This window comes from Ostreococcus tauri (genome assembly GCF_000214015.3).
Source record: "Ostreococcus tauri WGS project CAID00000000 data, contig chromosome 13, whole genome shotgun sequence".
NCBI lineage: Eukaryota > Viridiplantae > Chlorophyta > Mamiellophyceae > Mamiellales > Bathycoccaceae > Ostreococcus > Ostreococcus tauri.
The window spans coordinates 373,520-398,441 of record NC_014438.2 but is presented as its reverse complement, the minus strand read 5'-3'; the positions used below and the strand labels follow the sequence as shown (position 1 = coordinate 398,441).

At 61.0% G+C, this 24,922-nt stretch overlaps 17 protein-coding genes across 17 annotated transcripts; 9 read left to right on the top strand and 8 right to left on the bottom strand.

The window, feature by feature from the left end:
• Nucleotides 1-12: 12 nt before the first annotated feature.
• Nucleotides 13-686, bottom strand: OT_ostta13g02310 (HSP20-like chaperone; the record flags this gene model as incomplete). The annotated part of the gene is made up of 2 exons (XM_003082667.1): nucleotides 13-228; nucleotides 285-686. The coding sequence occupies 2 exons, from the start codon at nucleotides 684-686 to the stop codon at nucleotides 13-15; spliced, it is 618 nt and encodes a 205-aa protein (XP_003082715.1).
• Nucleotides 687-904: 218 nt separating this feature from the next.
• Nucleotides 905-2,698, top strand: OT_ostta13g02300 (Alpha-ketoglutarate-dependent dioxygenase AlkB-like; the record flags this gene model as incomplete). Its single annotated transcript, XM_003082666.1, has 1 exon — nucleotides 905-2,698. One exon carries the CDS (start codon nucleotides 905-907, stop codon nucleotides 2,696-2,698), a length of 1,794 nt encoding a protein of 597 aa, XP_003082714.1.
• Nucleotides 2,699-2,709: 11 nt separating this feature from the next.
• OT_ostta13g02290 (unnamed product) lies at nucleotides 2,710-3,693 on the bottom strand (the record flags this gene model as incomplete). The annotated part of the gene is made up of 1 exon (XM_022982741.1): nucleotides 2,710-3,693. The coding sequence occupies one exon, from the start codon at nucleotides 3,691-3,693 to the stop codon at nucleotides 2,710-2,712; it is 984 nt and encodes a 327-aa protein (XP_022840234.1).
• A 246-nt stretch (nucleotides 3,694-3,939) lies between these two features.
• OT_ostta13g02280 (Ribosomal protein S5 domain 2-type fold,subgroup) lies at nucleotides 3,940-6,259 on the top strand (the record flags this gene model as incomplete). Its single annotated transcript, XM_022982740.1, has 2 exons — nucleotides 3,940-4,008; nucleotides 4,190-6,259. 2 exons carry the CDS (start codon nucleotides 3,940-3,942, stop codon nucleotides 6,257-6,259), a joined length of 2,139 nt encoding a protein of 712 aa, XP_022840233.1.
• A 347-nt stretch (nucleotides 6,260-6,606) lies between these two features.
• On the top strand, nucleotides 6,607-8,490 carry OT_ostta13g02270 (Creatinase; the record flags this gene model as incomplete). The annotated part of the gene is made up of 1 exon (XM_003082662.2): nucleotides 6,607-8,490. The coding sequence occupies one exon, from the start codon at nucleotides 6,607-6,609 to the stop codon at nucleotides 8,488-8,490; it is 1,884 nt and encodes a 627-aa protein (XP_003082710.2).
• Nucleotides 8,491-8,688: 198 nt separating this feature from the next.
• On the bottom strand, nucleotides 8,689-10,092 carry OT_ostta13g02260 (Translation elongation/initiation factor/Ribosomal, beta-barrel; the record flags this gene model as incomplete). The annotated part of the gene is made up of 1 exon (XM_003082661.2): nucleotides 8,689-10,092. The coding sequence occupies one exon, from the start codon at nucleotides 10,090-10,092 to the stop codon at nucleotides 8,689-8,691; it is 1,404 nt and encodes a 467-aa protein (XP_003082709.2).
• Nucleotides 10,093-10,870: 778 nt separating this feature from the next.
• Nucleotides 10,871-11,866, top strand: OT_ostta13g02250 (Mitochondrial substrate/solute carrier; the record flags this gene model as incomplete). Its single annotated transcript, XM_003082660.2, has 1 exon — nucleotides 10,871-11,866. The coding sequence occupies one exon, from the start codon at nucleotides 10,871-10,873 to the stop codon at nucleotides 11,864-11,866; it is 996 nt and encodes a 331-aa protein (XP_003082708.2).
• Nucleotides 11,867-11,957: 91 nt separating this feature from the next.
• Nucleotides 11,958-13,172, top strand: OT_ostta13g02240 (Asparaginase/glutaminase, active site 2; the record flags this gene model as incomplete). The annotated part of the gene is made up of 1 exon (XM_003082659.1): nucleotides 11,958-13,172. The coding sequence occupies one exon, from the start codon at nucleotides 11,958-11,960 to the stop codon at nucleotides 13,170-13,172; it is 1,215 nt and encodes a 404-aa protein (XP_003082707.1).
• Nucleotides 13,173-13,437: 265 nt separating this feature from the next.
• On the top strand, nucleotides 13,438-15,190 carry OT_ostta13g02230 (Chaperonin TCP-1, conserved site; the record flags this gene model as incomplete). Its single annotated transcript, XM_022982739.1, has 2 exons — nucleotides 13,438-13,591; nucleotides 13,737-15,190. The coding sequence occupies 2 exons, from the start codon at nucleotides 13,438-13,440 to the stop codon at nucleotides 15,188-15,190; spliced, it is 1,608 nt and encodes a 535-aa protein (XP_022840232.1).
• Nucleotides 15,191-15,252: 62 nt separating this feature from the next.
• Nucleotides 15,253-16,170, bottom strand: OT_ostta13g02220 (Plastid lipid-associated protein/fibrillin conserved domain; the record flags this gene model as incomplete). The annotated part of the gene is made up of 1 exon (XM_003082657.1): nucleotides 15,253-16,170. One exon carries the CDS (start codon nucleotides 16,168-16,170, stop codon nucleotides 15,253-15,255), a length of 918 nt encoding a protein of 305 aa, XP_003082705.1.
• Nucleotides 16,171-16,310: 140 nt separating this feature from the next.
• Nucleotides 16,311-17,288, top strand: OT_ostta13g02210 (unnamed product; the record flags this gene model as incomplete). Its single annotated transcript, XM_022982738.1, has 1 exon — nucleotides 16,311-17,288. One exon carries the CDS (start codon nucleotides 16,311-16,313, stop codon nucleotides 17,286-17,288), a length of 978 nt encoding a protein of 325 aa, XP_022840231.1.
• A 171-nt stretch (nucleotides 17,289-17,459) lies between these two features.
• On the top strand, nucleotides 17,460-18,608 carry OT_ostta13g02200 (Amidohydrolase 1; the record flags this gene model as incomplete). The annotated part of the gene is made up of 1 exon (XM_003082654.1): nucleotides 17,460-18,608. One exon carries the CDS (start codon nucleotides 17,460-17,462, stop codon nucleotides 18,606-18,608), a length of 1,149 nt encoding a protein of 382 aa, XP_003082702.1.
• Nucleotides 18,609-18,652: 44 nt separating this feature from the next.
• Nucleotides 18,653-19,717, bottom strand: OT_ostta13g02190 (Short-chain dehydrogenase/reductase SDR; the record flags this gene model as incomplete). Its single annotated transcript, XM_003082653.2, has 1 exon — nucleotides 18,653-19,717. One exon carries the CDS (start codon nucleotides 19,715-19,717, stop codon nucleotides 18,653-18,655), a length of 1,065 nt encoding a protein of 354 aa, XP_003082701.2.
• Nucleotides 19,718-19,736: 19 nt separating this feature from the next.
• On the top strand, nucleotides 19,737-20,369 carry OT_ostta13g02180 (NUDIX hydrolase domain-like; the record flags this gene model as incomplete). The annotated part of the gene is made up of 1 exon (XM_003082652.2): nucleotides 19,737-20,369. The coding sequence occupies one exon, from the start codon at nucleotides 19,737-19,739 to the stop codon at nucleotides 20,367-20,369; it is 633 nt and encodes a 210-aa protein (XP_003082700.2).
• A 198-nt stretch (nucleotides 20,370-20,567) lies between these two features.
• Nucleotides 20,568-21,422, bottom strand: OT_ostta13g02170 (Chlorophyll a/b binding protein domain; the record flags this gene model as incomplete). The annotated part of the gene is made up of 1 exon (XM_003082651.2): nucleotides 20,568-21,422. One exon carries the CDS (start codon nucleotides 21,420-21,422, stop codon nucleotides 20,568-20,570), a length of 855 nt encoding a protein of 284 aa, XP_003082699.2.
• An 80-nt stretch (nucleotides 21,423-21,502) lies between these two features.
• Nucleotides 21,503-23,614, bottom strand: OT_ostta13g02165 (Fibronectin-binding A, N-terminal; the record flags this gene model as incomplete). Its single annotated transcript, XM_003082650.1, has 1 exon — nucleotides 21,503-23,614. The coding sequence occupies one exon, from the start codon at nucleotides 23,612-23,614 to the stop codon at nucleotides 21,503-21,505; it is 2,112 nt and encodes a 703-aa protein (XP_003082698.1).
• Nucleotides 23,615-23,704: 90 nt separating this feature from the next.
• OT_ostta13g02160 (WD40 repeat) lies at nucleotides 23,705-24,715 on the bottom strand (the record flags this gene model as incomplete). The annotated part of the gene is made up of 1 exon (XM_003082649.2): nucleotides 23,705-24,715. One exon carries the CDS (start codon nucleotides 24,713-24,715, stop codon nucleotides 23,705-23,707), a length of 1,011 nt encoding a protein of 336 aa, XP_003082697.2.
• Between the last annotated feature and the right edge of the window lie 207 nt (nucleotides 24,716-24,922).

Genomic DNA, 24,922 nt, shown 5'->3' with positions numbered 1-24,922 from the left:
CGACGTCGAGACTCATCGAAGACCGAGACCGATCTTGAAATCGACGTCCTGCGACGGGTCGAGGAGTTCACCGTTCGCGAGCATGCGTTGACGATCGCGAATGTCTTCGCACAGAGATTTCGTCTCGAGATCGAGATCGTCGGACGCGGCGTACGGCTCGTCGGCGTGCGTCATGTCCCGCAAGACGTCCTGGATGGATTTGGCACCCTTACTACCCCGTAAAACGCTCTGTGAACATCATCCGTCAGTCGACGTGATCGCGATATACACGGCACATCACGCACCTGCCACGGCACGCCGTCTCTGCCGCCGTCGTCCTTGACCAAAATTATCATCAACTCGTCGCCGTCGCACGACCACGTCGATTCATCCACTTTGCACCGCCGCGCGAGCGCCCCCGAGCACGCGTCGACCGTTCCGCTCCACGTCGCCCAAAACGTCAGCGACGTCGTCGTGAGCGTTATCCGCAGGTCTCTCGCCCGCGTGCCCTTCGGAAGCGCGACCGTGATCTCCACCGTCGTCGTGGTCTGGGTCCAACGCGCCAACGCCGTCCAAAACCGACCGCCGCTCGCGTCGCACGTCCATCGCCGTCGCGCCGCGTCTCCGAGCTCGCGCGCGCGTCGCGCGTCGGGGAGTATTTCCGTGACTTTTTTTTCAACCAGCTTCCCGCGCTCGAGGACGTACATCGCGCGCTGGAGCGCGTCGACGGCGTGAAACGCGCGGGTGAAAACGCTCGAAACGCTCGCGTGGACGGCGTGCGCGGAGACACATGGGCGAAACGTTCGTACAGTACGTACGTCGGGTGGCGGCCGCGCGGCGCGACGCCGCACACGCCGCCGCGTCGACGCGCGCGCGCGACGTTCGGTGAGAACGCGCGCGGGAGTCGTCGCGACGTTCACGCGGCATGACGGACGCGGAGGCGCGGTGTGAGATCGTCGAGCGGTGTCGAAGCATCGGGGCATCGCTCACGCTCGACGCGATTTCACGCGCGCAACACGACGCCGCGCTCGAGTGGACGCGCGAAGAGCTCGAACGAGGCCGTCGAGGGGAGCTTCTTGGACGCACGCACGCACCGGTACCGCCGAAATGGGCGGCGCGGTCGCAGAGCAGGGAGATGTTGCAGTACGGGACGTACACGCACTCGAATAGAGTGGACGCCGACGTCGAAGTGGCGTCGATGCCGAAGGCGTTAATCGACGTCGTGGACGCGTTGATCGCGAGAGGGGTGATCACGGAGGATGAGAGGATGGATTCATGCACGATTAACGTGTACGAGCGAGGAATGTGGATACCGCCGCACATCGATAATCCATTGTTCGCTCGGCCGTTTGTGACGGTTTCGTTAGCGAGCGCGCAGGCGATGACGCTCGGACGAGGGATGATTTGGCCGGAAGGAGGGACGCCGGTGGACGGGGAGGCGCGCGAGGGGGAGGAGATTCGAGTGGTTCTGCCGGCGCGGTCGGCGATGCGCATGGAGGGCGCCGCGGCGGATGAGTACGAGCACGCCATTCCGCCGGTGAGCGCAGATAGAATTTCTCTAACCTTTCGGCGAAGGATGGACGCGACGACGGAGCGCGACGCGATAGAGGCGCAGACGGAGCTGACGGAGCGGTTTAGAGCGATGTACAGAGAGAGAAGAGGAGAGAGAAGAGAGGTGTTGTCGTCCGATTCGAAGGGGGAGAAAGCGGTGTCGGAGGAAGAGGTGAGACGTGCACGCATCGTCGCCGAGCGAGCGGCGATTAAGAAGGCGAGAGAGGAGAGGAAAAAGGAGAAACAACTTCGAAAGGAGCAGAAGCGGGGAGATGTAGGATCGAGCGCGTCGATGACACCGAGTCACCAACCACGCGCGGTCGAGGAGACAACCGACACCGAGAGGACGATGGAACTGGTGAAGAAGGCGCCGAAGCGCGCGTGCGGCGTTGTTCCAGAAAATTTCATCGACGCCGCAAGCAAGGTGACGGTGATGCCTCAGGTGGAGCGCGAGCACGTACAAAAGGTGTACGACATTGTCGCTCAACAGTGGCACGGGACGAGATACCGCGCGTGGACCGGCGTGGAGGCGTTCATTCGGAAACAACCGTCCGGGTCATTCGTCGCAGACATCGGGTGCGGAAACGGAAAGAACATTCCTGAGGTGGTCAAGGGCGGGAGCGTCGCGCTCGGGAGCGATTTTAGTAAAGGTCTCATCGATATCTGTCGAGACAGCGGCTACGAGGTCATGGTCGCTGACGCAGTTCTTTTGCCGTATCGATCGAACACGTTCGATTACGCGTTGAACATCGCTGTGTTGCACCACATCTCTTCTCCCGAGCGCCGAATCGAGCTCGTAAAGGAGACGATGCGCGTAGTCAAGGTGGGCGGCGTCGCCCTCTTCTACGCCTGGGCGCTCGAGCAAGAGAAAGGCGGGGTGTCTGGACATCAATTTGAGGGTCAAGACGTTCTCGTTCCGTTTCACAACAAGGTCAAGGTCAAGGGGGTATCGCCGGACGAGGAGCGTGAGCGCCAATCGCGAGTGGAAGGAGCGCCGACGCACGGCGAGGCGGATCCGGAGAAGCGTTCAGTGGTGTACCAGCGATACTGCCACGTGTACACCAAAGGCGAGCTTCCTCGCCTATTCGACGCACTTCCGTGGTGTACAGTCGAGGCGTCGTACTACGATCACGGGAACTGGTGCTGCGAAGTGCGCAAAATCGTGTAACTACAAAAACACTATCGGTACTCGATGCGAACCGCCTTTCGCGTGCGATGCACGTCGTGCCTAGCTCGCTTCACGCGCTGTCGAGCGAGTTTATACGCCTTATCTGCTTCCTTCCAAGCCTTTTTCGCCTCGTCGAGCTCGCTCAGCGCGCTCTGGTATCTCGCGTTGTTCTCCACCTGGGACAACCGCCTCGGTCGCGTCGTGGAGTCGTCAATGAGCGACTTCATCGCCGTCCAAACCTTGGCGTCTCCGACCAAATTCGCGCTCGCCTCGTCGCCATCCATGACGCGTACGATAGCTTCGAACACAGTCCGAATCGCCGCCCACTCTTCAACGCTCAACGTCGCGCCTCGTAATTCCACAAACGCCCCCGCGTTCGCGCACGCCATTCGCCACTTCTCTGGAACCGCCTCCGCGATCGCCCCGGTCGCCGCGCGCGGGACCCCTCCCCCCCCGATCGCCCCACTCGAGAGTAAATCCCTCTCCTCAAGCGCGTTCTCCCCTAACGTCGCCCGAACGAGCGCCGACGTCGCCTTTTCAGCCTCGCGCACGCGTTCGCCGCACGCTCGCGCCCGCGCGCTCGCCCCCCCCCCCTCCAACGACGCCCGCGCCCGCGCCAGCGTCTCTCGCACGCGTCCATCGTATCGTTCAATCGTCTTATCGATCGATCGAATCTCCGCCCGCGCGGCGTAGCGCCCGTGCGACGTCGCGCACCCGACAAAGGCGCTCGCCAAGACGCCGTCGCTCGACGTCCCGAGCGCGCGCGCGAGCGTCCCGAGCGCGTGCGTCGTCGTCGTCCCTCCCGCGCGCTCCACCGCGCGCGCGAAGCGATCGAACTCGTCCTCGACCTCGCGCCCGTCGTCGTCGTCGCGCGTGGACGCCGCGCGACGCCGCGTCGGTCGCGACGTCCACGCCCGTCGCGCGCGCCGCCGGGTCGATGGATTCCACGATTCCACGCGCGCGACGCCCTGGGGCGCGCGCGCGAGGGCGCGCATGGACGCCCGCGCGAAGTGGGCGTCCGTCGCCGTCGATCGCGCGCGCGCCCGTCGCGCGGGCGTCGCGCGTGGACGACGCGCGCGCGGGACCTCGCGCGTCACCTTTCGAGGACACCGCGAAAGGTGCGCGGTGTTTTTGAAAGGTGCGCCGTGCCTTTGGACGGGCCCCGCGTCACCGGTGGACGCACCTTTGGACTTCGCGTGGGCGTCGTGCGGTCGTTCGGACGGGCGCACACGCGCGCGCGCATGGACGACGGACGACGGGCGATCAAACGCCTCGCGAGTGATGTGGTGAATCGCGTCGCCGCGGGAGAGGTGCGCGTGGACGCGCGCGAGGGGAGAGGGAGAGATGGGGGCGCGACGCGGATGTGATTTTTGAATGGTGACGCGGACGACGCGCGCGGAGGATGAATGGGACGAACGAGACCGTCGAGTCGGGGGTTCGCGCGTGGTGTCGACCGAACTGACGCGTGTGTGTGATCGTACGTCGTCGTAGGTGATACATCGACCGGCGAACGCGGCGAAGGAGTTGGTGGAGAACGCGCTCGACGCCGGCGCGTCGACGATACACGTGCAGGCCAAGGAGGGGGGGAAGCGGTTGTTGTCGGTGCAGGACGACGGACACGGGGTTCGCTTGGATGATTTACCGCTGTTGTGCGAGCGACACGCGACGTCAAAGATTGAGACGTACGAAGACCTGAAGACGTGCGCGAGTTTTGGGTTTCGAGGCGAGGCGCTGGCGAGCATGAGTTACGTCGCGCACGTGACGTGCACGACGATGGCACGAGGGGCGGCGCACGCAACGAGGTGCTCGTACGCAGACGGGAAGATGGATCGAGATGGCGCGAAGCCATGCGCGGGGGTACCGGGGACGACGATTAGCGTGGAGAATTTGTTTTTCAACGTGGTGACTCGGCAAAAGGCGCTGAAGAGCGCTTCGGAGGAGTACGCAAAAATTTTAGAGGTGTTACAGCGGTACGCGGCGCTGCGAACGGACGTAGCGTTTACGTGTCGAAAGCAAGGGGAGTCACGAACGACTTTACACGCCCCGGTGGCAGAGTCACGCGTCGAGCGCTTGCAGGCCATCTACGGACCCGCCGTGGCGAAGGATTTGAAGACGCTCGAGTTCGACACAGCAACGTCGAAGAAAAAGTTTGATTTCAAGCTTAAAATAGACGGATTGATCAGCGGGGGGAATTACCACTCGAAGCGAACGACGTTCATTCTATTCATTAACTCTCGTTTGGTGGAGTGCGCGCCGCTAAAACGCGCGTGCGAGTCGGTGTACGCGGCTATTCTCCCGAAGGCGGAGAAACCATTCATTTTCATGCACCTACAGCTCCCGTTCGAGGACGTCGATGTCAATGTGCATCCGACCAAGCAAGAGGTACAATTCTTGCATCAAGACGCCATCGTAGAGGTGATTCAGAGCAAGGTTGAGAAAATCTTACTCGCGACGAACTCCACGCGGTCGTTCACGGTGCAGACGCTCCTCCCGGGCGCAGAGCGACTCGGCGGCGGCGCGAACGCCGAGACTAGCGGAGACAAGGAGAACAGCGTGCGAGACGACGGCTTTGGGGTAACGCAGGCAAAGACGCCAAAGACAACGCAGAGAGAGAAAGCGGGGGGCGATCACAAGCTCGTACGAACCGACGCTAACTTGGCGGCGGGAAGTTTGGACGCATACCTGCAGCGAGCGATGAACTCAGAGGGCAAGGAGCACGAGAAGATCCAAGAGGTTCGACGAGCGGTTCGAGAGCGTCGCGGACAAAGAGTCGAGGCGGATGACACGTACGTGTGCGAGCTCACGTCCGTGCGCGAGCTCAACGAACAGATTGCGAACGCGGCGCACAGAGAACTCGGTGAGATCATCAAGAATCACACGCTCGTCGGAGCCGTGGACGGACGCAAGGGCGTGTGGTTGATGCAACATCAGACGCGACTTTACATGGTGGACGCGGTGAAACTCAGCGAGGAGATGTTCTATCAGATAACACTTCGGAATTTCGCGAATTTTGGGTCTCAAGCGCTCGAGCGACCAGCGCCGATTCCCGAGCTCGCGTTGTGCGCGCTCAAGGATAAATTCGCCGAGCCCAATTCTTGGGACGACGCTGATGGAACGATGGAGCAGGTGGCCGAGAAGATCGCCGACATGCTCGCCGAAAAGGCTGACATGTTGAAGGAGTACCTCGGAATAGTCATAGACGACGGTAGAAGAATATCGGGCCTGCCTGTGATGCTCCCGGGATACGCGCCGGAAATCGGCAAGCTTCCCGAATTCGTCTTGGCGCTTGCCGAGGATGTGGATTGGACCGATGAAAAAGCGTGCTTCGAAGCCCTCGCTCGCGTCCTCGGTACGTTTTATGCCATCGACGGCGCGCACGACGACGTCGACGACGACGACACGAACGGAACGAAGGAATCACCCTCGCTTCGCGTCGCCCGCCTCGTCGTCTTCCCAGCGATGAAGCGCCGACTTCTCCCGCCGAGGCGATTCGCTGATTCCGGCGAGGTGGTCCAGATCGCCTGCCTCGAGCGGCTGTACAAAATATTTGAAAGATGTTAGAGACGAACGAACGATGAAGATGCGTGAATGTAACGGCGAACGACCTTTGGAGACGTGTGTCCGACGAGCCCATCTCATGACGCCCACGCCCACGTCCACCAAACCTCCTCCTCACTCCGCGTCACCCGCGCGTCGCACCCGAGCGCTCGCTCCATCGCGCGTGCATGCTCTCCAGAGTCAACTGCGGTGTCTTCGCGCGCGCCGCGAGACGGACGTCGAGATACACGAGCGAGCAAAGAAACACAATCGATAAAAAGTCAACCTTCTGTCAAAAACCGACCCGAAGCGCGTCGATTAACGCCGTTTCCGACGTTGAGGCGACGATCGAGGACGCGGACAAGGCAACCATGACCACGCCGCAGCTGACTGCGTTGCGAGCGGTGATGAAAGAGGTGTCCATCGACGCGGTGATCGTCCCGAGTCAGGATCCGCACTTCAGCGAGTACGTCGCCGCGGCTTTCGAGCGGAGACGGTACGTGAGCGATTTCACCGGATCGGCCGGTACGTGCGTGGTGACGGCGACGAAGGCGTTATTGTGGACAGACGGGCGGTATTTTAAGCAGGCCGAGGACGAGCTCGCGGAGGCATGGACGCTGATGCGAAGCGGGACGAAGGGGACGCCAGATGTGAGAAAATGGCTCGCGGGCGACGAAGCTGGATTGGCCGGGAACGGTGGCAGGGTCGGGATCGATCCGAACGTGCACTCAGTGAGCGAAGCGCGCGCGCTGAGAGAAGTGTTGAAGGCGGTCGGTTGCGAGCTGGTGAGCCTAGAGGAGAACCTCGTGGATAAGATTTGGAGCGATCGACCGGCGGCGGCGAAGACACCGCTTCGCGTGCATCCGCTCGAGTATGCGGGGAAGAGCGTGGAGGAGAAATTGGAAGACATGCGAGCGAAGATGCGCGAGAACGAGGTGGATAAACTCGTGGTGAGTTCTTTGGACGACGTCATGTGGCTGCTCAACGTTCGTGGGGGCGACGCACCGTGTAATCCGGTGACGCTGTCGTACGCGTTGGTTGGCGAGAGCGACGCAACGTTTTACGTTGACTTGGACAAGGTGACGGCACCGGTGAAAGCGCACCTCGAAGCGGCCAATGTGACCATCAAACCGTATGATGACATGTCACGAGACGTCCACGACGCCGCCTCTCGCGGCGAAAAGCTCTGGATGGACATCGATAAGGTGTCCATCGCGATGCTTGAGAGCGCCGAGGATGGCAACTCCGTGAGAAAGGCGACCAAGGCGACAAAGAGCGACGCGCAGAACGACGCTTCCTCATCGTCCGTCGTTGTCGCCGTGAAAGAGGGAACGTGCCCGATACCCATCGCCAAGGCGGTGAAGAACGAGGCCGAGATGGCGGGCATGGTCGAGGCTCATCTCATGGACGGCGCTGCGATGTCCGAGTTCTGGTGCTGGATTGAAAAGGAAATCTCCAGTGGAAGAACCATCGACGAGTACGAAGCGGGCGAGAAAGTGCTCGAATTCCGCTCCAAGCAAAAGGGTTTCGTCGAAGAATCTTTCCCGACGATCGCGGGAGAGGGCCCGCACGGCGCCATCGTGCACTATCGCGCCTCCAAGGAGAGCGCTCGAACGATAAGCAAAGACAGCCTCTTGCTCTGCGACAGTGGGGGACAGTTTGCGTGCGGCACCACGGACGTTACGAGAACCGTGCACTTCGGCACACCCAGTGCGCACCAGAAGGAGTGTTACACTCGCGTTTTACAAGGCCACATCGCGCTCGACCAGATGGTTTTCCCAACCGGCACCAAGGGTTTCGTGCTCGACGCGTTCGCTCGCTCTCACCTCTGGGCGAACGGGCTCGACTATCGACACGGCACGGGACACGGCGTCGGCGCCGCACTGAACGTTCACGAAGGTCCGCAAGGCATATCTCCACGGTTTGGTAACATGACTGAGCTCGTTCCGGGCATGATTCTGAGCAACGAACCGGGTTATTACGAAGACGGCGCATTCGGCATTCGCATCGAGACGCTTTTACAAGTCAAAAAAGCGGAGACCAAGCACAACTTTGGCGACACCGGGTTCTTGTGCTTCGACGTCCTGACGTTGATTCCGATTCAAACCAAGCTTATGGATCTCGGCATCATGAGCGATAAGGAGATTGCCTGGGTGAATGCGTACCATCAAAAGGTGTGGGACAACATCCACCCGCGCGTCGCCGGTGAGACGCTGCAGTGGCTCGAAAGGGCGTGCGCGCCCATTTCGCGATAATCGACGACACGCAAATTAAAGGTAAAGGTCCGAGAATTAATTCATTCAACGTAAAAATGAGCGACGAAGAGTGACGTTGTATTTGTAATAGAGATCTCCGTTACACTTCAAAACCATATTGGGATAAAAGTCTTGACTGGCGATGTGTACAAAACGTTGCTCTGGCTAACCAACTAATGTGTGACATTCAGGCGACGCTTAGATGGCCTTGTACTCGACGTTCGTGATCTTACCGAGCATGACCGCAGTGTTACCGTCCAAGAAGGCGATGCGGGAAAGACCTTCGCACTTCTTGAAGGAGTCGACGACGAGCGGGTGCACCGGTTCGAAGACGCACTCGGCGACTTCATTGGACTTCAACGACATCGGGGACTCGAGCTTCTTACCGCCGGTTTCCTTGCCAACCTTGAAGTTGAGCGCCGTGAGCTTGCACGCGGAGCGACCGCAACGGACGAAACCGATCGGGGAGTAGCCAACCTTGAGTTCACCCGGGATGTCCAAAGTTTGGACTTGCGCGGTGAAGTTCTTGCACGGGGCGAGGGAGGTGTCCTTCTTGTAGATCATGACGTCACCGGTGCGCGGCATGTTGAGCTTGTCGAGACCCTTGATGTTCATACCGACGTTGTCACCCGGCGCGGCGGCTTCGACACGCTTGTGGTGCATTTCGACGGTGAACACCTTACCACCGCACGGGTTGGAGGAGGTGTGGGTCGGGAGGAAGACGACATCTTCACCCGGCTTGACGAGGCCTTGCTCGACGCGGCCGGCGAGGACATCACCGACACCCTTGATCTTGTAGACACCGGAGATCGGGAGGCGCATTTGCGCTTCCGTGTTGCGGTCCGGGCGGTCGACCATGTCGTTGAGGACGTTGAGGAGGGTGTCAATGTGGAACTTGGCGCCCTTGCCGTCGTAGCCTTCAACGTCGACACCGTTCCACCAGGCCATCTTTTCGGACTTCTTCAACAAGTTGTCACCGTTCCAGCCGGAGATCGGGAGGACCGGGACGGACTTTTCGACGTAGTCCTTCTTCCAGCCGACCTTGATCAACATGTTCTTCATTTCGTTGCGAATTTCTTCGTAACGCTCTTGCTTGTAGCCAGCCATATCGCAGTCCATCTTGTTGATACCGATGATGAGCTGCTTGACGCCGAGCAAGTTGAGAAGACGGGCGTGCTGGCGGGTTTGGCCTTGCACTTCACCAGCCTTGTGGTTACCCTTTTGGATGGCGACGGTGAAGTTACCGTCGGCCGGGACCATGAGGAGGGCGACGTCCGCCTGGGCGGCACCGGAAATCATGTTCTTGATGAAATCTCTGTGACCCGGGGCATCGATGATGGTGTAGTGCCACTTCTCGGTGAAGAACTCCTTGGTCGTGCAGGAGATGGTCACACCACGCTCACGCTCTTCCTTTTGGCGATCCATGTAGAACGCGAAGGCGAAAGAGGACTTGCCGAGCGCATCGGCCTCAGCCTTGAGCTTTTCGAGTTCACGCTCCGGGATACCGCCGAGCTCGAACAGTAGGCGACCAGTGGTGGTCGACTTACCAGAGTCGACGTGGCCGCAGATGACGATGGAAAGGTGTTCCTTGCCTTCAGACATGTTGAATCTCTCTTAACACTGCGCATCAGAAAAATAATCGATCGTCAGTCTTTACGCTCGTCTCGCGTCGCTCAACGCGTCGTCGCCCGTGCGACGCGCGCGATGCCCTCACAACATTCCCCCGACACCCATCGATCGTCGCGCGCGCGCGAACGCGCGTCGAGCACCGCGCGCCATGCCCAAACATCCGCGCGCGCCGCGATGAAACCCCGCGGCGTCGCGCCGCCGGTCGTCTCGGACGTCCAATCGCTCCCCCCCGCGCGTCCCTCGTCCAACGTTCGCCCGCGCGCGCGCTCGAAACGACGCAGAGAATATCCCATCATCCATCGTCCCGCATCACGACCCGAGCGACGCGCGCACGACGCCGTCGTCGACGCGATCGGTTCGCCGCCGCCGATCGACGCGTCCGATCGATCCATCGTCGCGTTCGCGACGTCCGTCGGTCGCGACGCGCGTCCAGCGTCGCGCGGGGCGTCGATCGACGCCGGGGCATCGCCCCGGCGTCGCCCGCGGTCGCCATTCGCGTCGAGTCGTCGAGGCGCACGCACCGCACGAAGGTCGCGAAGTGACGACGACGCGCCGCCCCTCGCGGGCGTCGCGCGTGTTATCCGTATCGTACACGTTTTACATAGACTTTATGCGCGCGCAGTATTGGTCGGGTGTCCGAGCGTGCGCGTCCGTGTCGACACCCGCGTGTGCGGTTCTCATACTGTAGAGAAATACATAGCGCGCGTCGCCCCCGCGCGTGGACGACGGCCGACACCGCGGCGCGCGTCGAATGTCCAGCGACGATCGCCCGCGGCGCTCTCGCGCGGCGTCATCGTCGTCCTCGACCGCGGAGTCGCGGACGCACATGCTCGCCGGGGCGATCGCGGGCGCCGCGGGGGCGTTGGCGCTGCAACCGCTCGATGTCCTGAAGACGCGGCTGCAAGTGCGCACGGACGCGCGCCCGAGCGGTGGCGCGGTGTTTGCGAGCGCGTACGAGACGTTTCGAGACATCGTGCGCGTGGAGGGGGCGAGAGGGGCGTTCGCGGGGTCGGTGCCAGCGATGGTGGGAAGCGCCGCGAGCTGGGGCGCGTACTTGGCGTGGTACGACGTCGCGCGAAGGCGACACGGTGAGCGGTTCGGGCGGGACGAAGGCGGAGCGGTGACGATGCGGGCGAACGTGTTGGCGGCGACGGAGGCGGGGATCGTGACCACGGCGCTGACGAATCCGATATGGGTGGTGAAGACGCGTTTGCAGTTGCAGCGAGGGGGCGGCGTCGGCGGGTTGGACTTGGCGGGCGAGCGGAGATACAGGGGGTTCTTCGACGCGCTCTGGACGATCGCCAGGACGGAGGGGGTGAGGGGGTTATATAAAGGATTCGTTCCGAGCGTGTGGCTCGTCTCGCACGGATCAGTGCAGTTGACGGCGTACGAGTGGCTTCGAGAGCGCCTGGCGAGCGGACGCGAGCGAGACCCGAGAAACGGGAAGCGATTAATCAATCCCACCGAGGCCGGCGCGCTCGGATTAACGTCGAAATTTGTCGCCGTCTCCGTGACGTACCCCTTTCAAGTCGTTCGAGCACGGATGCAGCAACGTCAGGACGTTCCGAGACCGGCGGACGCGCCTTCGTACACTCGCTTCACTCGAGCGCTCGCGCTCACCGTGCGAAGAGAGGGTGTGGGTGGACTCTACCGCGGCTTCGCCCCGAACGTCTTACGCGTTCTTCCGAATTCCGCCGTCACGTTCGCCGCGTACGAAGCCGCTTTAGCCGTCTTGCACAACCACTAGATGTAGCTCACGATTTTGTCATCCAAACCGAGTTTGAGGCAAGTCGCGACGCGGCACTCGTCGACGCTTCATCGACTTTTCACCCGATCGAATGGACGCCCCCGAAAAAGTGGACTCCGCCGTCGGTCTCGCCCCGGGCGCCATCCCGCGCCCTGAATCCGTCGAAAACTTGCGTCGACAGCGGTCGCTCGGATTACTCCCTGGACCAACCAAGGATGCGCGCCCCGAGCTCGCGCCCCGGCCGCGCGTGCTGATGTTTCACTGCGGTGGAACGCTCGGCATGGGCGCCGAGTCGTTCGCCGAGGACGAGCGGTGCGCGTCGCCTCGACCGGTTCCGATGCGAGGGGGTGGGAAGTACCGGGCGCTGGGCTCGAACAAGTTCCTATTGGACGTACTCGACGTGGTGCCGGAATTAACGTCATTGGCGGACATCGAGGTGGTGGTACTGATGAATAAGGACTCGAGTGAGATGGACGCGAGGGATTGGAAAGCGCTGGGACTGGCGTTGCACGAAAAGCGCGAGAGTTACGGGGGGTTCATCATCGCGCACGGTACGGATACGATGGCGTACACAGCGAGCGCGTTGAGTTTGATGCTCGAGGGGTTCGGGAAGCCGATCGTGTTGACGGGATCGCAGTTACCGCTCGCGTACCCGAGGAGTGATGCGAGGCAAAATTTATTGGACGCGCTCACGTGCATCGTGGGATCGAAGAGTTGCGGAGGGGTGGTTGATTTTTACGAAGTCGCTATTTGTTTCAACGGGAAACTTCTGCGAGGGAATCGCGCGCAAAAGACAAGCGCAACGGTGTACGCGGCGTTTTCGAGCCCGTCGTATCCAGCTCTCGCGCGTTTGGGCGTCGGCGTGGATTGGAACCACGCGAGATTGCTCCCGCGTCAGGAGCAGTACACGCCTCGATTCGATGTCAATCCGAATGTCATCAGAGTGCCGGTGATTCCTGGGCTCGACATCGCGGCGGCGTACGGCGACGTCTACGAAAGAGGCGTTCGAGGCATTGTCTTAGAAGCGTTCGGTGTCGGTAACTTTCCCTCATCCCTCATCCCCTGGCTCACAGAGCAAACGGCAAAGGGTCTTCGTGTCCACCTCTCAACGCAGTGTCAGAGCGGCGAGCTCAGACCAGAGCTCTACGCCGCCGGTCTCGGCGCCCTCGCCGTGGGCGCAAGATCGGGACCAGTGATGACTATAGAGTGCTCCGTGGTGAAGATGATGCTCTGCCTCGCCAATCCCGGTTTCGATCTGGACCGCTCCGTCGCGGGCGAAACCGATACGGTCGATTTTTGCATATGAGCAGTCATCTGTCCCGCCGAACCGCGCGCGCTGTGTATTATGAACGATTTAACGTCACATTTCGCATTAAACGATACGCATCGACCTTCGGCCGTTGTCCCATCGATAGATCGCATCTATCGATCACGCTCTGAATCAAGTCAACTCTCGGGCGCTCGAACCGGTTCTTAACATCCAGCGCGTCGATCCATCGCTTCACACCGCGCCGTGCCAGAACGTCCGCGCACTTATCAACGACCGCGTCGACCTACGCAAATCGGTCGCAATGTCGCTCAAGTCCATAAACCCCAACGCCGAGCTCATGAACGCCGACGCCGCGCTCTTCATGAACATCAACGCCGCCAAGGGTCTGCAGGACGTGATGAAGACGAATTTAGGACCGAAGGGAACGATTAAGATGCTCGTCGACGGGGCGGGAGGTAAGTTTAGGATCCTTCGTTGATTCGTGCCATCCCGCGTGGTGAACGGTGCAGCGTGTGCACGCGAAGACGGAGTTGATGAGGCTGAGATCCAGCACGCGTTGACTCTGAGCGTTGACTGACGGAAATTGCCTTACGTTCGTAGGATTAAAACTGACCAAGGACGGCAACGTACTGCTGCGGGAGATGCAGATTCAAAACCCGACGGCGGTGATGATCGCGCGGACGGCGGTGGCGCAGGATGATATCACAGGCGACGGGACGACGACGACGGTACTCGTCATAGGCGAGCTGCTGAAGCAGGCGGAACGGTACATCAACGAAGGACTTCACCCGAGAGTACTCGTCGAGGGGTTCGACGTGGCGAAGAAGGAGGCGTTGAAGTTTGTGGAGAGTTTTAAGGTGGCGGCACCGGGGATCGAGGAGCCAGATCGTGAGATGTTGCTCTGCGTCGCGCGCACAGCGCTGCGCACAAAGTTGAGAGAGGAGTTGGCGGACAAGTTGACCGCGATCGTCGTCGACGCCGTTCTGTGCATCTCCAGGCCAGAGCAGCCGATCGACTTGCATATGGTTGAGATCATGACCATGAAGCACCAAACGGACGACGAGACGAAGTTAATTCAGGGGTTAGTGCTCGACCACGGGACGAGACATCCAGACATGAAGCGATACGTCGAGGACGCGTACGTGTTGACGTGCAACATCAGTCTAGAGTACGAGCGTTCTGAGGTGAACTCGACGTTTATGTACACGGATGCAGAGCAGCGGGAGCGAATGGTGGCCGCCGAGCGCTCGTACACGGACGAGACCGTACGCAAGATTATCGCTCTGAAGCAACAAGTGTGCGAAGACAACGACAAGGGATTCGTCGTGATCACGCAAAAGGGCATCGACCCGATCTCCTTGGACATGCTCTGCAAGGAGGGCATCGTTGGTCTTCGTCGTGCGAAGCGTAGAAACATGGAACGTCTCGTCCTCGCGTGCGGTGGTCAGTGTATCAACTCAGTGGAGGAGCTTTCCCCAGAGATTTTGGGCCACGCCGGTGAGGTGTACGAGTATGTCTTGGGTGATGAAAAGTACACTTTCGTCGAAAAGGTCCAGAACCCGACGTCATGCACGATTCTGCTCAAGGGCTCGAACGATCACACCATTATTCAGCTTAAGGACGCGGTGAGAGACGGCTTACGCGCGGTCAAGAATGTATTAACCGACAAGTCTGTGATTCCGGGAGCGGGTGCGTTTGAGGTTGCTCTGAACAAGCACCTCAGAGAGAACGTCACAAAGATGGTCGAGGGTCGCGCTAAGCGCGGTGTCGAGGCTTTTGCGGAGGCCATGCTTGTCGTGCCGAAGACGTTGGCGGAGAACAGCGGGTACGATCCGCAAGACGCCATCATCGACATGCAGGAGGAACACGACAGAGGCAACGTCGTGGGATTCGATATTACCATCGGCGAACCGTTTGATCCCATCATGGGTGGAATCTACGACAACTTTCTCGTCAAGCAGCAGATCCTTCACTCGGCGCCCATCATCGCTACGCAGCTGCTCTGTGTGGACGAGGTCCTCCGCGCTGGGGTGAACATGCGCAAGCGCGGGTAGAGAACCACCTTAGTACAACATAGAAAGTGATGAAGCGAAAGAATTAAAAAGCGATGCTCTAACTATAATTCAGCGCGCGTAAAAATGTACACTCCGCCGGCCTGGGCGCGCCCGACAAGAACGTCTTCGTCCACGTACGTGAGGTGATACGACCCGACAGCGGCGCCACCGGACGGCTCGCCACCGCCAATGGACGTCAGCGCCCCTCTGAGCGGGAACTTGAGCTCCAACTCCTTTATAAACATCAGCACTTGGTGGTTCAAGCTCCCTCGCGGTAAGATGGCGGGTGCCAAGAGCGTCTCGGCGAGTGGTGAGATGTTGATCTCGCTCACCTTGGCCTCTTGAAACGTCAAACGCAGTCGTCGCCGCCCGATGTCCTCATAACTCGCCTGCACGCGCAGCCCAACGCCCCCGGGCTCGCCTCGCTTGGCTTCGCTCAGGATGAACGGTAAGGAGAGTCTGATCTCGTTCGTGATCCCCTCATTCTTGCCATTTTTACACGAAAATGATTGAAAGATGTCCCCGACCTCAGGCACGCCCGTCGTTCGACTCGCAATCAACAACCCAAGCACGTCCGACGCGTTCGTGTACGCCAACCGCCATTTCCCGTCCAAGGCATCGAAATCAATCGTTTCTGAGCCGTCCCCGATCCTTTCCAGCGCGCCTTGCGCCTCCGCGATCGCCGATCGATCGTCCGCCGTCGTCAGCGCGCCGCGATACGTCCCGACGCACGCGTCCACGAGTCTCGCCTTGGCCCTTCGTCGCGCGTCGCCCACGTCGGCCTCCGTCGCGCTCGACGACGCGACGTCAACACCGTCGTGCACAGCCGCCGTCGAAGACCTCCGACGACGCTCGCACGCTCGACGCGAAGAAACCAAGGATTGACGACGACATCTCGAGGAATCCGGCGCGTTCGACGCACATCTCGCGCCTCGCGTCGCCGCGCCCGTCGCCGTCGTCGCCGCGCGCGACGCCGCCATCGTCGTCGCTCGCGAACGCCTCGAAACCGCGCGCGCGGGCGACCGCGGCGCGCTCTGCGCGCGCGCGCGAACCCAAAGGTGGGACGCCCACCGATCAAAAATACATCGAAAGGTGCCCTCACCGATGGAAAAAAAAATACATGGATCGATCGGTGGGCGATCGCGACGGCGTCGGCACTCGACGCCGTGTCCCGATCATGTCCCGCGTCGTCTCCGCGCGCGCGTCCGACCTCGCGCACACCGCGGAGAACGCGCGCGTGGTCTCCCGAAGGCTCGAACACACGCGCGCGGCGACGCAGCGAGCGGTGGAGCTCACGGAGAAGGCTTTGGGAGAATTCCAGGTGGATGGCGGAGTCGACGGAGGAAACGACTTCACCGGCGACGACGGGCAGGACGGGGAGCTCGGTGAGCTGGTCAGACAGCTCGAGTCGTTCGCGGAGAAGCGCACGGGGGCGGGAAGGTCGATCGGGAGCGAGAACGGTGGTCAGGGACGCGACAGAGGGGAAAATCAGCACGCGAGGAGCGATAAGTGGAACGCGCGGAGCGGCGGGAGCGATCATAACTCGAATCACGGTGACGATGATGACGGTGCAAACTCGTTGGTTGGGTTGTCCATGATGTATGGGAGCACGGTGGACGACGGGGCGAGCGTCGGGGACCTAGATGACGTGCAGAGCGTTGATTTTGGAATGTCCTCCGTGGACTTCGACTTAGGGGCGGGCAATCGTGGCGGACGACAGGATGGACGCTCGGAAAGTCGTTTCAGTGAGATCGGAAGCGTAACTGGGAGGATTAATGCCGTGAACGACAGCCTAGCGTCGAGCAAGGCGCGGTTGAACGCGAGCATCGCGTCGCTGGAGAAAGAGGCGGGCATTGCTAACGGAGCTTTTGACAGAGACTTTGAGCAGTACAAGGACGACATGCCCATCGTCGGCAACACGACCACGGGACAGCCCGTGATTGACGTCGTCGCCCGCGGGGTGAACTCGCTCAGTCGCTCGAACTCGCAGGCTTTGAACGGTCGGAATGGATCCAACGGCGGTTCGTCCTCCGGGAGAAGCGTCTCCCTGTTTGACAGCATCTTCGGATGCTGCATCATGCGCGACAGGCAAAAATAATCGAGCGATATCGCTCACGATCGAGTCACTTGCGCGCTCGTTCGACGTGTAACAGCTGTATCACCTTGGCACGCTCGTGCACCAACGCACGCGTCTCTGGAAAGCACCCGCGACCTCCCTGCGAGCAACCGCACTCAGCGCCGCGCGTCGCCCGCACGCCACTCAGTCAGCATGCCCGCCTCAATCGTCGCTCGCGTCGTCGTCACGCGCGCGTGCGCCCGCGCGCGCGTTCGTCGTCGAACCGCGGTGACAACGCGCTGCTCGAGCTCTGGGTCTCTGGTCCTCGCGCGCCCCGACGACTGGCACGTGCACCTGCGAGATCCCTCGAGGCTCGCGGACGTCGTCCCGCACACCTCGAACGTGTTCAAGCGCGCGCTGGTGATGCCGAACCTCACGCCGCCGATTCGCACGGCGAAAGAAGCGAAGGAGTACAGAGACCTGATTCAAGCGGCGGCGACGGCGGGCGCGCGCGAGGCGAGCGGCGAACCGTTCGAGGCGCAGATGTCGCTGTATCTGACAGATAATACCACAGAGGGGATGGTGGAAGAGGCTGCGGCGAGCGGGATCGTTCGAGGGTACAAGTTGTACCCGGCGGGGGCGACGACGAACAGCGAGTTCGGCGTCACGGATGTGAAGAAGACTGAAAAAGCCCTGAGGAAGATGGCCGAGCTCGGATTGACGCTGCAGGTGCACGGAGAGGTGACGCACGCAGATGTAGATGTGTTCGATCGCGAGGCGAAGTTCATCAAGGAGGTTCTGATCCCTCTGCTCGATAGCGCGCCAGAGCTCCGAGTGGTCATGGAACACATCACGACGAGACAAGCAGCGGAGTTCGTTGCAGCGGCTCCGGATAACGTGGGGGCGACGATCACGCCGCAGCACATTCTTTTCAATCGCAACGCTCTGTTCAAGGGCGGACTGCGGCCGCACTTTTACTGCCTTCCCGTGCTCAAGCGAGAGGAGCATCGCGAGGCGTGCCTGGCAGCGGCGACGAGTGGGAGCAAAAAATTCTTTTTGGGCACGGACAGCGCACCGCACCCGAGAGGTGCGAAGGAGTCCGCGTGCGGGTGCGCAGGTATCTTCTCCGCGCATGCCGCGCTGCCGCTGTACGCTATGGCATTCGAGTCCGTCAGTGCCCTGGATAAGCTCGAGGCGTTCGCGTCGCACAATGGCGCCGACTTTTATCGCGTTCCGCGAAACACCGAAAAGGTGACGCTCGTGAAGAAGCCGTGGATGGTTCCGAACGAGTACAACTTCGGCGACACTATCGTGGTGCCGTTCTATGCCGGGGAGGAGATTCCATGGACGGTAGAGATGTGAGAGACTTTGCGCGACGTGTAACTAGCAGAGAACGTATGCTCCCATTACAACTTGAGTGCCTCGCACTTCTTCGCGTCGAGGCCATTATCTTTGCAGAACTGTACGCTGAGATCCCATAGCGCGGCGTTGGTTTCGGCATTCTTGGCGCGTGGCGCCATAGCGTCGGCGCCGAAACCAGCGAAAATCTTGGACAGGAGCGGCATGCCAAAGGTGTACGCAGCGCCTCTGTTCAATTTGAACAGCTTGGACATCCTGATCGAGAATGGCATGTAAAGCGTCGCCTTTTTGATCGACTTTAGCGATGCCGCGTTCACGCTCGTCATCGCTCCTTGAGCGGGCGAGAGCGCCAAGACGCCCATGATCTTTCGGACAACCGGGTTGAAGTCTCTCCAAATGTCGCTCGCGACAAAACCGGGATCGGCGGCGACGCACGACACGTTGTTGTTCGGATACGCCGCGTCGATCCGTCGCTGCATCTCTACCGTCATCGCCAGACACGCGAGTTTACTCGAGCCGTAGTTTCCCTTGGTCTTGCTCGCGCCCTTGTAGTAGTAGTGATACTTGTTCGATCCGAACCACGTCGTCACCGAGCTCAGCGCCACGACGCGCGCGTCGTCGCTCTTCATCAATTTCGGCATCAACAGCGCCGTGAGCATGAAGTGTCCGAGATAATTCACGCCCATGCATATGTCGTACCCCTGTTTCGTCGTCTTCGGCCCTCGGTATCCGCTCGACGCGTTCAGCCCGGCGTTGTTCACCAAAATGTCCAACTTTTCGTATTTATACGCCTCTGCGAACGCCCGCACGCTCTCGGCGTCGGACAAATCCAACGCCATCACCTCGACGTCGTTCTTCCCATCCCTCGACGCCCGCTTCGCCGCCTCTCTCGCGCGCTCGACCGATCTGCACGCCATGATTACCTTGGCGCCCGAATCCGCCAACATCCGCGCCGTCTCGAGCCCGATCCCGGTGTTCGAACCGGTGACGACGGCGATCTTCCCCCCGAGGTTCTCCGCGCACCCTACCTTGATGCCCATCGCGAGCAAATTCGCGTTCGAGGCGACGGATAATGTCGATCCGGACGGTGTCGACGCCCACGTCGCGCCCATCGCGACTTCCTCGCGCGCAATGTTTCTCCAACACGCGCACTTTGAGACGGGCACGTACGCGAAGAACGACACCTTCTTGGAGGACGCCGAGTACGCGCGCGCGCTGGACACGCTGGTCAAGGCGTGCGTGGATGTTTTATTGACGAACGCCGAGGGTGAGGTGTTGCTCGGACTTCGCGCGCACGAGCCCGCGCGCGGAGATTGGTGGTACGTCGGTGGGCGCATGAAGTGCGGGGAGTCGGTGGAGGAGGCTGGGATCAGGCACGTGAAGCGCGACGTCGGGATCGAGCTCACGAGGGATCGGTTCACGTTTGTGACGACGAGCACGATGAACTGGGCGCGGCGCGTGCAGGCGCCGGCGGAGAACGGGACGTGCGACATAAACGTCGTGCTCACGGCGGCGTTGACGGAGAGTGAGATTGAGAGGATGGTGATGTGCGAGCAGGAGTACGTAGAGCAGAGGTTTTGGGCGATTGAGCGCGTGACGGAATCGAAGGAGGAGTTCCCGGCGCCGATTCGCGCGAGCACGCGCAGACTCTGGGTGCGACGCGCGGTGGACGAGCTCGAGGAGGCGTGCGAGCGCGGGGCGAGCGATGCGGAGATTGCGGATTTAGCTCGCGCCGCGCACGCACTATCGCGAAAGGAATCTTAGGTATTGTTTTGTCGTAACGAAGCGTCAACGCTTGATAGAAAAGTGCGATCTGCGCGGATAGTATTACACTTGTCGGAAATCGAACTCGGTGTGTTCGTTCGAATCAGACTATGAATGAAAAAAATTCCTTCGCTCGTCGTTTTATTGCGTCTCGTGACATATCACGCAGCGAAGAGATACTCGGTGAGCTCTGTCCATTTAGAACAAGGCGCTGCCTGAGGTGAAGATCTTCTCGGCGAGCGGAAGCGCGACTAAGCCGATCATGGCACCGCGGCCGTTGGTCATCTCCGCGTCCGGGTTGAACGGACCGAAAGTTTCCGGCTTTTCGTTCAAGCCGTTCGGCGAGCTCTTCTTGAGCGACGGGGCGAGAGACGCCGCGAGCGAGAGCATGACAACGATGAAAATTTCAAAGAAGCCCGCCGCCGGGTACGTCGACGTGCGCGTCACCCCATCCGCGAGCGTGAACGTGCGCTCGTGGAACACTTGGGACATCATGCTCGTGTTGGACGAGAGCTCACCCCCGAGGGCGAGCATCCAACCGACCATGGCGGCGCGGCCGTTGATGATTTCCACGGCTCGGGAATCCTTGAAGGCAACCATGACGTTGTCAAGCATCGAGTTGTCGTTCCCGAGCGGCGCGGCCTCGGCGATCGAACCGTCGGCCGGGTCGATCGCGTCGGAGAATTGCTTGGCGTTCATTTGCTCGCCCTTTTGCGCCCACTCGGCGTTCGCGTCCGCGACGTCCTTGCCGACGGAGTTGTCCGACGGTTCGGCGGCGACGCGCATCATGCGGGCGCTGCGCTTGAGCGCGACGCGCTTGGTGACGCGCGCTTGGGCGGTCACGGACTTGGAGGCGATGGTAAACATTTTTGTGTGAGTGTTTTGCTGTTTGCGGTGGTCGACGAGTGGTCGAGCGTGTGCTGAAGTGACGACGCGCGCGCGCGTGCCGCCGGATGTGTTGCGGTTGTGACGTCGATAGGTGACGTCACGTGTGTGCATCTCTTGAGTCGTGACTCCAGAATAGGGGGTATTCGAAGAAAACATCGACGTCATTAGAAACGTCACCGATTTCCCTTTTCTGCGGCTATTACATTTTGGATGGACGCGGATGGACCGCGGGGCGTCCGGAGTGGCTAATCCATGCCGGATTCGCAGACGTTCGCGACGGAATCGGGCCTCGCGATGAGAACGGATTCGTTGGAGATGGTGACCATGCCCAAGCGCGCGCCCGAGGGTTTGCGGACGTGCTTGGGGGAGCAGTAGCTGACGTCGACTTTGCCGCCAGTTCTCACCTTGGAGTGGAACGCGGCGACGTCGGCGGCGAATTGCATGTCTTCGTCCGAGGCGTGATCCCCCGGTTGTTGGCGTAAGATGACGTGCGCACCGGGGGCGCCGCGGACGTGGAACCAGACGTCGGATTCCTTGCCCAGGTGGAGGCTCACCGCCTCGTTTCCGCGAGAGTTTCGTCCGCAGTACACCTCCTTACCGCTCGGCGCCGTGTACACGCGAACGGCGCTCATGAGCTCCTGCTTGCGCGCAGCCTTGCCCGATTTCGGTTGATTTTTTCCCTTCTTACCTACCTGTCCATTTGTCTGCGCGCGCTTCTTCGCCTCAGCGCCCTTGCCGGTGGGTTTCATGAAACCGCCATCCTCGAGCTCCAGACAGATTTCTTCAATGAAGAGCAAATCATCTCGAGATCGGTAAGAGTTCACTTCGACGATGGAGAACTCGACTTGTTGTAAGTACTCCATCTCTCGTGCATTCTCTTCTATGAGCGGCTCGACAGCGTCGGCGGTGCGTCTCAGCTTGCGCGTCTTCTTGTACAGCGCCTCGGCGGTACCAACCGGACCTTTTTCAGGATCTACCGCGAACGTCGCAGGCTCGCCCGTGGTGAAATCTTGACCCTCGAGCGAGCTCGCACCCGCGACATAGTTGTATGCGTACGCCATCAGCGCATCGGCGAGCTCTTGAATCTTTTCGTGTCCGCTCGCCGCCTCCAACTGCTTGCGAAATCCGGCTTCCTTTGAGACGAGCTTCTTCAATCGAGCGCGCACAGCTTGAAGAATTCTCGATCGCTCGCGATCGAACACGTCCTTATCTCCGGCATCACCGTATACCCCACCAAAAAGTTCGCCAATAGGACCGCCTGCGACGCTCAGATCATCCGCACGAGGTGGCAGTGGCGTCCCCGTGCCGTTCACGTGTAACAACAACTGTCCAAAGTCTTCGCACCATGACGCGCGATCGAGCGACGGCACATCGCCGTTACTCACGCTCTCTATCCAACTATTGAATTCATCGCACAATGCCGTCCACTCGCTATCTATAACGTCACCGACTATGGCGCCGTCCGGAAGACCGGCGCATCGCGCGAGCGTTCGCGCGAGCGCCGGCGATACACCTCGAAACGCTCGAGCGACGCACGCGTCCAATCTCGATCTCTCCCCCTCATCCCGCGTCGACGCCACACCCTGAACGACGCTTGCGAACCCTCTAGCACCATCCTTCACCCCCTCAGGGGGATCTATACCTGGAGCCGTCGGAGGTGGTGCGTATGCCTTACCCGTCGCCAACCGTCTGACGCCGGCTCGTCCTTCGCCCGGCTGATATCCGCACGCCACCACCGCCCGCTCCCTTTGCGCGTCGATCAAAAACGCGTTGCTCTGCGCCCCCATAATCTCACATATCAACTCGTACTCCACCTCCCCTCCCGGGCGCTCGCCGAACGACAACGACATCGCCCGCTCCCACGGCGTCCCGCACCGCGCGTCCAGCAAAACCTTTCCTCTCAACGCGTTCGTCGCCACCTCACCGAAGCTTAAATTCGTCCCCTTCTCCGCACGACCAAACGGCGCGCACATGGCGACGTGCGCCGACGTGGGGTGCCAGCTCACCTTGATCCCGATCTTTCCATCGATCGAGCGCGCGTCGACGACGACGCTGCTCGCGTCCTGCTGGGACACCGCGTCCACCTTTGCGGGCGTCGCGAGGGCTTTAATCTCGCTCGTCGACGCCACGAGTGCGGTATAGTCGAACAGAGGGGTGTTCGTCGAGGAGTGCGCCCTCACGAAGCGTCCGCGACGCTCTAAGCGAGACGACTCGAGGGTGAATGAGAGTCCAGCGGGACGCGACGGCGACGGACGGAGCGACGCGCGAGCGCTGGGTCGGACGACGCACGAGCGATCGGCGGTGGTGACGATGCGCCCGACGAAGCGCCCGAGCGCGACACCGCGTGGGGTGGTCATGACAACGACGCGACGCGTCGTCGAGTGCGGCGCGGTGCCGATGAGTCGCTCATACAATCACACGTTTTGTTAACAACCGTCGACGCTACGTCATCGAGCCGGCTTTCTCGGCGTCACTTCCTCGGCGTTGACCTCTCGAATGTAGACGCGATCGATCGGGGTGGCGTTTTCGCGCTCTTCGTGCGCGAACGAGCTCGCCACGGCGAGCATGGTGCCGCACGGCGAGAACGCGAGCGCGCTCACGGATGTCGGGTACCTCGGAGTGGAGAAGAGCCGCTTTCGCGCGTCGGCGTCCCAGTAATTCACGTACCCATCCCCACCACCCGTGGCGAACGTGCCCAGTGGGTGAAACGAAAGCGCGTGCACGGGATAAATCACTTCACCCGCGCTCCCGTCTTCATTTTTCAATCGGTGACACTTGAAGGCGAACCGAGACTTTTCATTCTCTTCGTCGTCCACGCGTTCAACCGCCACGCGTCCCTCCACGGTGGCGTTCACAAACCACGACGCGCTCGCGTCGCACGCGATCGCGCGCGTCTGAAACCGCACGCTCGATCGCCGGTTCACCATCGGGCGCCCGCCTCGGAGTAAATCCTTCACGTCGTACGCCAAAATCTGCCCGTCGCTCGTCGCCGCGACCAATCGCCCGTGCCTCAAGTCCCCCGCGTAACACTTCCCCACCGTCTCCGTCTCGCTCACGCACCGCCCATTCGCATCCTTCGTCAGATCCCAACACTTTATCTTCCTATCCCACCCGCACGTCACCAACACGCGCGCCGCGTCGTCGTACGCCGCGCTCGTCACCGCCCCGTCGTGCGCGCCGACGCGTCGCGCGTCCCCGGTTTTCCCATCGATCAACGTCACTCCCCCATCCAGCGTCCCCACGACGTGCGCGCCGTCGTCCGCGCCGACGAACGTCCCGCACATCACCGGCGACGGCAGCGTCACCCGCGTCGCTCGCGACGTCGCCGATTCGTCCACATCGTACGTCCGCGCCGTGCCGTCCCAGCTCGTCGCGAGCACCGACGACGCGCCGAACGCGAGCGCGGTGACGCCATCGGTCCACGCGTCGTCGATCGCCCGTCCGAGCGCGCGCGCCATCGCGCGGGGTCGTCGTGAAATCACAGCCGCGCGCGCGGGTGAGTCCGTCACCTTCAACAATTCAACGGGTCGTGCTCGTGATTACGGGTCGTGCTCGTGATCTCAACGCACCTCGTGGTGCTTGAGAACTCGGTTGCGTCCGTCACCGTCGATGGGTCGTGCTCGTGATTCAAATCACCTCGTGGTGCTTGAGAACTCGGTTGCGTC